General features: G+C 44.5%; 1 protein-coding gene across 6 annotated transcripts in view; it reads right to left on the minus strand.

Moving 5' to 3' along the window:
- LOC109467146 (pleckstrin homology-like domain family B member 2) overlaps window positions 1-5,870 on the minus strand; it is a 41,702-nt gene extending 35,832 nt beyond the window's left edge. For all 6 annotated transcript variants that reach the window (XM_019765082.1, XM_019765081.1, XM_019765085.1 and 3 more), the window contains exon 1: window positions 5,310-5,870. In XM_019765082.1, the coding sequence (XP_019620641.1) occupies window positions 5,310-5,348 (39 nt within the window). In that variant the 5' untranslated portion in view covers window positions 5,349-5,870. The remainder of the gene's footprint in view (window positions 1-5,309) is intronic.
- Between the last annotated feature and the right edge of the window lie 3,345 nt (window positions 5,871-9,215).

Genomic DNA, 9,215 nt, shown 5'->3' on the forward strand with positions numbered 1-9,215 from the left:
GAGGGAAGACGAAAATTGCGTTCGCACCCGTTTCTCGCGTTTGGGTGGACGGATATGTCTGGGACTTGGTATACGTTTTGCTGTTGGGCTGTAGATGGTGCACGTTGTTTTGGTTTTTTAGTATGTGTGTTTTAGTGCGTGAAAATGATGCGTTTAGACCGCCGATGGACACCCCTTTCAGTGTTGGTCGGGCCTCAGGTTTTGACCTTTGCATGTATAATCACCATTGAGGTCGCGACCACTGATCTGACCTTTCACACAGAGGGGTGTCAGCATTCTTTGAAACTGTTCAGATGTGAACCACATGTGCCGTCAATCAACGTCTCGTGCCTGGTGGGATCGCGCGGGTCGCAGCCAGCGAACTTCCGGGTGGGCCAATGGGTCAGGGGTCAACGCCCTCTTGCGCAATTTCGGATGTTTTCGGCTTACAAATGCCGTGGTATACTGTCTCAGACCTTCTCGGGACTCGGTGTATCTTCTGTTAATGGGCTGTAGATGGTGCAGGTTTTTTTTGTTTTATTGTATATGTGTTTTGGGGCGTAAGATTATTTGTATTTCCTTTTCGTGTCTCGGACACCCGTTACTGTGTTTGTTTACATTATCGCTGGTCGCTGAGGGTCGGGCAGCCAGATTCGCCACGGGATGCCTCCTGTCCTTTCTATTTTTGGGCTCCAGTCGGCTAGGGGGGATTAGTGATTTCACACATCATTTAGCCAATTACAAACATTTCGAAACTTTTACGAAAAAAATGGTATTCGCGCGAATTCACTAGTTAATTCAAAGAACAGTCCCAACATGCACCCAACATTCTGCAACATACATTACAATACCCGGAGGTACAAAATCTACGATTTTCCTTGTTTTTATTTTTTTTCGCCCTGTCGCTTCATATTTTTTCTGAAAAAATCCGAGAAATAACAAATTAAATTGGTGTGGCCTTACATGTATGTTCCCAGTAGCAAAAGTTTGCAGTCTGAGAAAAATGCAGGTGTTCATGGAGTATTTGTTAACAGTAATGATATGTTTGTGGTACAGAAGTGACAAAGTTGAAAACTGCAAATTTTTAAAATAGAAGTATCATGAAAAAAATCAGTAATTCATTATCATGGTATTCTGTACCTGTCCCTATAAAATTATTGAGGTACAAATGAACAACTTGATCAAAATAATACACATTCAAGGACCCCATTTTTACACTTAAGATGTAAGCAAATTTTACATGTATTTTAAAGATGTTAATTTTGAAAATATAGCACATGCAAATAAGGAAAATTTGTAATATTATAAATAGTCTTGTTGTCAGATTAAAATATAGAAATACCCATAATAAGGAAGCAATTTACCATTAAAATAAAAAGGCCAAACCTGTTTAGATAACCTAAAACTGTTCACCTGTACAAGTCCTGAACCTAAATTTTCCTTCGGCACACATACAGTACAGGCCACGAAATACGCATCAAGTTCTGCGGGACGTACCGCGATATTCCGCAGGACGTCCCGCAATATTCCGCAGGACGTCCCGCAATATTCCGCACGACGTTCCGCAATCTTACGCACGGCGTTCCGCAATCTTACGCACGGCGTTCCGCAATCTTACGCACGGCGTTCTGCGGTATTTCGCAGGGCGTACCGCGGTATTCCGCACGACTTCCCGCAGTGCACCTGAGAGCACTTTCGCAGAACTTTGCAAAAGTTCCGCAAAACACCTCTCCGTAAGGCCGCGTTTCCGCAGAAATACGTCCTTTTCATATGCAGGCCACCCGCGCCGTGGGCGGAGAAAGATCACACCCGGTTTGTTTACATTTTCTATAGCGCGGAGTGAAAATGTTCATGAGATCTGCCGATATTTTTACCCAACAGTGAAGATCGTAAATTCCTGAGCTAGAATGTGGTTTAATAGATTGAGTTAAGATTTCTACCTCTCTGAAACGTGCATGTACACAATTATATTTATCGAAAACATGATCGCTGTGGTCTGAATTGTTACAGGGTTCTAATTAGCGGGAGCTTTGTTTCTTGATCTTGTGTTTCTTGTTTTGAAACCCACGCTGATCGCGGAACACTTCCCGGTGGAATGAACGCCAAAATTGTGTCAAATACACAATAAACCCACATACAAATACAGTATATATGTATTCCCGAAAGATTCTTTCAGTCCTGAATTTATTTACTAGAATAGTCTATTTTTGGTCGTACAAAACAAAACAGCATTTGGAAAGAAATACATAATTTTACTCTTTGTCCGGCACCCCACGCCGCCGCTGGCTTCCGAGCAACAACCAATCAGTTTTTAACCGTAAAATTTCGTACAATTCGCAAAGTTACCATTCTGGGATTTAGATGTTTGAAATATACATTCTAAGGAACAGTTTCGTATGTAGTTTGTGTGGTTTTGAGTTAATTAGCGCGAGGATTGGCGAGAATGCAGAGGGTTCGTAGCGGTGGACGTGTGTTGCACTCGAGTGGGAGGGAGCGCTTCGTAACGTGCGTCCAGAAATGCCGGACAATTTTGATCGTGAAAAATCGTACAATTTGTAAATATAGCGATCTTGGATTCGGATATATTGAGAAATACATTTGTAAGGAACAGATTTGTGTATTGTTTGTGTAGTTTTGAATAAACCTGCGCGAGGATGTAGAGGGTGCGATGTAGTGGGTGCGATGAAAATGGAGTCGATTTTTTTGCCAAAAAAAAAAAACGGCAACGCACCCGAAAAATAAATAAACACGGTACGGGACAACCCGAACTTGACGTGTTTATGCAAAATTTGACGCAGATTCATTTGTTCTCAGACTATAAAAGTTGACTCTGTGAAAAATTTTGGGATGAAATCGGGACAAGAAAATTACAAAGCCGCGCCGGTCGTGCAGGGCGGAACAAGCTACTGTCGTCTAACAATCTTCAGGCGGTGTCTCTGGGCGGAGTCTCAACTCTTCTGCGGCCCGGCTGGTGGGCGGGTCCCCGTCTGCGCGTTGTGATTGGCGCGCCGGAACGCCACGTGGTCTGCGGCGCCAGGGAGTCTACCAGTGCCGCTGCTGCTACGTGCGGTTACTATGGCGACGTGCGTGGGAACGCCCGGCCCAACAGCGTGGCGAACGAAATGTATCAATTTTTGATGCGTGTCAACAAAGCCATGGGGCGTAAAGAACCCTTGAATTATGCTTCGCGCTTGGCACAATAATATTAATTCTCATATGCAAAAACGTTAGTTCGACTCTGAATATTACCACGAGTCTTCCGTCAGCAACAACCCAAACGAACGCCTGAATCTATACACGTACACTCGAAGAACCTAGATAATACTAGTAACGTTAGTAGATTATACATATAGTCGGTAAAGATCGGAACTGTAACGAAGATAGGCGAATATAAATTTGTCACATAGAAACCAATCACAGAGCCTCGGTTATAGTCGGTGAAGATCGTGTTTGTAACGAAGACGGGCGAAATCATTGGAGCAGCCCAGCTAGACTGTTGGCGCCGACGGCAGGGGCGGCAACTTCTTCAAAGGGAAACGCCTGTCGATCAAGTATGTGCGTGTGGCTATGGGAAAATGCCTCGCTCTAAAATGTATCACGTAGTTCTGAATCGATAATCACAAACAGCAAGGAGCTTCTACAACATATAGCGTCCTTGCAAACAGGGACAATATCAAACTTCGTTATTTTTGGCCACAGAGTCGAAGCATTTAAAGCTTAAAATTTTAAAAAGTGGTTTCTTCGGCGAAGTCATGCCTTGCAGAAAATGTTGACGATACACATTACGTGTTCGACCGCAGGTCATTGACCTCCAGCTTGCGTTGTTCCAGCGGAGAAGAGCGTCTGGCAGTTTTTATAATAGCGTCAGATTTTGTTTGTTAAATCATACACAGGCATTCATGCATCTATCATTCTTCCAACTAGTTCGTAGTTATGTGAGATGTTTATTGGAATCACACGGATCGGAACAAACTCAGCGTATCAAATAGTAAACATCAATCGCCCAAGCACAGCCGTGGCAGCGTCCGACCCGCCGCGCTGATAATCCCCGGTATTGTCCACAAATTATCAACAAATACGTGAAAATGAGGTGGAATAAGTGTCATGTAAATCTCAGAATACAAAGGCTGCTCATTAACGACCGAAATCTTGCGAAAGATTTCTTACGCAGAAGAAGTTTCGCAGCGGCGTTTCCATAATACCAGTGGAAAGTTCTGCGAAATTCTGCGGGACGTCCCGCAATCTTACGCACGGCCTTCCGCAATCTTACGCACGGCCTTCCGCAATATTTCGCACGGCCTTCCGCAATATTCCGCACGGCCTTCCGCAATATTCCGCACGGCGTTTCGCGATATTCCGCACGGCGTTTCGCGATATACCGCAGGACGTACCGCGGTATTTCGCAGAACGTCCCGCGAAAACTGATGCGTATTTCGTGGCCTGTGCTGTAACTCTATATAATATATTATGAATATCCAATCACATTCAATCTAAGTGGTACTGGTACATGTAAATGGTTACTTTGGGATGTGTATATAGAACAGTAACTGTTGCCAAAACTAAATATAGATACATGTACATTGTACAAGCTCCAACATGTATGTCCATGTAGCCAGAAGACTACTACTAGAAAGGCAGTTTTTGATATATTCACATCAATGATAGTGACTCATATTGGGTCACCATTTCTTTGTCAAAGCAAAGAAGTCTCAAATATCAACAGCAGAAAGATGGAGTCTAAAATTCCGCTCACCCAGACATGTTAAAAATAGATATGTTGTGCCCTCCCCCATGTCTGTTGTGGATAATTGATGACCGCCATACTTGAGGTCAAGCATCAGTGTGTGGCAGGAAATTCTGGCATGGTGACAACTCAGCGTGCACCGTGGGCCTTCTACCACTAGCCTGGATGTCAGACAGAACATGCTAGGTCCATAGAAACCCAGCAATTGAGGGGGGGGGGCTTTGGTATTATTTCCTTGGGGGCATGTTAACCCTGGCCTGTGTAGGCCCTGGAAACAGTCTGACACCCAGGCTATCTACCATGGGCAGCTATCAAACAGAAGAACTAAGGAAGATCTTTCAAGGAAGGTTTTACACTTTTACAGTAAACAGTACCTTCTGTCAAATTCATTTTATTTTCGCTATCATTTTGTGGTAGAAGGGAAAGGGTGGCTTCATCAAATGCAATTTTGAGGGCCGCGAAATAAAAACAATATTCTGGATGAGGAAATAGTCTGATATTTACCATTTTACACGGGGGAGAAATTTGTAAAAGTGTAAACTACTGTGAAAGGTTCAAAATTTAAAGTAACAAAAACAAAACTCACCTGATCCTTTTGTACAAACACCGGCGACACTGGGCTCATGCCGTTACTGCCGTTCCGTTCAGCATGTTCACCATCCTGGCAGGCTTCTGTGTCCCCTCCCCTTCATACCCCCCCTTGGTGGGCGATCCCGGCGAAGCCTCTCCATCCTGCCACTGCTTCTCAAACAGGGGGTTGTGGTGACCGTGGAGGGGGACGTTCTTACTTCCCGACCCCCTCCTCTCCAGCGACCTGGCCGGGCTGCCGTCCTTAGATCTCGTGGTACTCTCGCCGGACGCGAGCTTTTCGTTCCTCTCTATCGTACCCCGCGGGCTATCTCCTCTCGACCTCAGACTACCTTTCCTTTCTAGTCTCGGGCTACCTTCCGTTAACCTCCCTTGTCTTTCCAAACTGCCACCCGGGCTGCTGTTGGGCATCATTCTTGCTTTCTCCGTCGGGCTGATACTGTCCTTTGAGCCGTTGTACGACGTATTGCTGTTACCGGCTCTCGTTCTTTGCTCCTCGGCTTTCGCGGTGGGGTCCTTCTTGTTGCCGACTTTTTTCGTCCTCTCCAGGCTTTTCCTCCTCTCCAGGCTGCCGTACTTTTCGCACATGTTGATGATCTCCTCCAGTCTCTGCCGCTCCATTTTCTCCACCTCCTGTTCGCGGATGCGGTCGGCGCGAGCCTGCTCGTAACGCTCCTCCACCGGACTTTTCCGTTCCAGGCGGAGCGTGGAGGTCGGCGACGAACCGACCGACTGCAGACTGCCGTTCGGCGAGCCCACGCTGCCTTCGTGGATGGGAACGAACATCGCCCGCGGTGAACCGAGACTCGGAGGAGACTGACTCTCCTCTGGGTAAGCGAATTTTGGCGACTGTTTACTGTGAGGAGACTGTTGGCTGACGCCCCTCGGTGACACCTTTGGTGAGTCGGGCGATCGAGGGAGCGAGAGAGAAGTGTTTGAATACGGAGGGGACCTTGCGGGCGGGGACGTGGTAAACATGTTCCTAGGCAAACTCGCGCTCTGGCTACCCGTGGGAAAAGGCGCAATGTTTTTCCTCGGGGGTTTCTTCGGAGGCTGTGGCTCGTGCGCGGTTGTCATGGCTAGTGAGTCCAGTATGTCTTGTAACTCGTCCTCCAACGTGTGGTCTATGCCATTCTCGCTGGACTTTTTGGACGGCCCGTTGGATTTTGGGCCTGCGGGGTTGTTGTCATTGCTGTAAGCCCTGAATGCACTACCCTTGCTCGACGGTGGCTCTTGTTGCTGTTTTGTCAAAGGTCCATTTGGCATGGCCGTACCGGCACTGCTGCTGTTCTGCGAAGCTTGGATGTTTTCTGCAAGAGACAAGAAGGCGACGTATTGATTCTGAATCTCATTGACCCCTATTGACTCACCAACTTCAATTGCTAGCCTCTCAAAAAGGGCAGTGAATGTATGTAACAATCTTTGTGTGAATCATGATTCATCACAATACAAGCTTTAGGCCACAGCAAGACTTTTTTAGTAATCTTTATGGATGACATCAGCGCGCGCATGAATTTTCGCCTGATTTTGGAAAAAAAAACAAGAAATTTTGTTGCCTTCTGACAGTGGTGACCATGCCAAAAATGGGCAGAGATGTCTGTTGCCATGCCGGAACGTGGATGGCAGATAACTACGAAGAGAGGAGACAAGAAAATGCTCTGATTTAATTTGTTTCTTACTTTGATGCAGTGACATGTGATGCTGGCTGTGTATATGTGTTTCCACTGAATCAAAACCATTTGTACAATGATTGAGTCAAAATTTGAAATTGTAGGAACCTTGTTTTTTTCGGCCCACCTTGATTTTTTTTCGCCCGCTCGCATTAGATTTGGAGTCTGCAGAGGATGTCATCCATAAAATTTACTTGCAGTGGCCTTACTATACACTGACTATCAGGCTTTTAGTTAGGATTTTTTTGTTGGGTGTCCATTTATTCTATCGTATGCTATGCATAGCAAAGCTCCGCAGCAAGTGGCACAGGCACAAGCTTTTTATGGGGGGGGGGGGGCTTTTTACCTCCATGAAAAATGGAGGTATTGTTTTTGGCGGCGTATGTCTGTGTGTCTGTGTGTGTGTCTGTGTGTGTGTCTGTGTGTGTTTCCGCAACTTTGTAGTCAGCATAACTTCATAACGCCTTTATGGATTGTGATGATATTTGGTATGCTGATAAGTCTTAGGAAGACAAAGGTCAAGGTCAAATATGGGCCTCCTGGTGGATGACCTTGGTACTGCAGCAGAACTTCCGGTTTTTGTATCTTTGGTCCTGAACATGCTATGGTCTTGAATTTTTGGTGACAGATAGCTTTTCCTGTCAGGAATAAGTGGTGTGGGTTTGGTCCCCCTAGCAGCTTGTTCAGGAACTGCAGGGGACTTTCGGGCGAAATCTTTGAAAGCCAATAAGTCCAGATAGGAACAGCGTATTTTCATCATTTTTGGTGTGTAGGTATCTGACAGAGAGATGTACATAATTAATTGCAAATTATGCAAATGAGGACTTTATTTGCATAATTAATGAGGAAATTCTATAATTACAGTGTTTTACATTATAGAACTTTCATACATGTAATGTATATAACCTATGGTAGATCGAACATCAACAGATACTAATTATGCAAATGACCTAATTTGCATAATTAATGCAAAAAATCTATGATTCCTCAATGGTGAATGATGGGAATGTCATACTTGGGACATCTGTAAGTTAATCAAAAGTTAACATCACGATGCATATATTATGTTAATGCAGAGGTCATTTGTGTAATTAAAGAAAAAATTTACATTTACATATCAAGCCCATATTTCATGGAGGTATGAGATCTCGGAACTCTTGTTTAAAATTTGTAATGCTCTCCAACACTACTTCCTACATTTTGAGATGCAAATTTTGAGGAAATACAGGGTACAGCCAAGTTTTCTACCTTCAAAAATTCATTACAACATCATTTTTGTAAGGCTGAAAGGAGGCATGTGTGCATGGTAGGCGGTTGGGAGGGGAAAAGATACAGTGTCTTTAGTGCGTCCTTCGAAAAAGTAGGGCGTCCAATTTCTTCTTATTTTCAGTACAGGGACTGTCCAAAAGACACCCAGACACCCCCCCCTAGCTAAAAACCTGCTGACTATATCATCATCACTATACAATAACATTTTCTTACACATTGATGAGCACTAGTGCTGCATACCTAAACCCAATTTTAGGTTCAGGCCTGGATTCAAGTCCAGAGGTTTAGGTTCAGTTCCAGACTAAACCCATGACATATACAAAATTGCATGTTGGCAACCTTGCAGCAATGTTGTCTGGGTGAAACTTTGGCCACATACATGTAACATGGAGGCCGGTACTTGACGATGCCCGATGGCAATGTTTTCTTCATTTTGCAGCAAAGATTTTGCAATCTACGGAAGATTTTAGGTGGTTTGGAAAGAAAAGGGGTATGTGAAATAATAAGTCTGGACTCAGTTCTTGACTTTTAGGTTTTTTTGGACTTGAACCTAAACATTCTTACAAGTCCGGATCCAAGTCCAGTGAACCGGTATGCATCACTAATGAGCACTATCGCGTGTTTGATGCATTACTTATTTAGAATTACACACTGGCGATCCTATGAATGATAGCCCCTATTACCAAGACTTGGAATTCTATTACGACTATCTTTTACTACCAGAAAAATACAAACTAAATCATAACTGATACTGATCTGTTAATACGTTGACCTTTCATCCTTGTATCTACTAGCCTTAGAAAAATTTCAGGAAGCTGAGAATCTGAGATCCTTAATTAGCAACCAACCTACTACAAAGTAGGCCTAGGAAAAAAAATCTTGTGTTTCCTGTTTCCCGACTGACCCTAGAAAAACCTGCCGACCCTAGACTTTTTTGGGGGGTGGACCCCTGCAAAGAACAAAGA

Source organism: Branchiostoma belcheri, unplaced genomic scaffold (assembly GCF_001625305.1).
Source record: "Branchiostoma belcheri isolate BF01 breed outbred unplaced genomic scaffold, Haploidv18h27 scaffold176, whole genome shotgun sequence".
In the NCBI taxonomy this organism is placed as follows: Eukaryota; Metazoa; Chordata; class Leptocardii; order Amphioxiformes; family Branchiostomatidae; genus Branchiostoma; species Branchiostoma belcheri.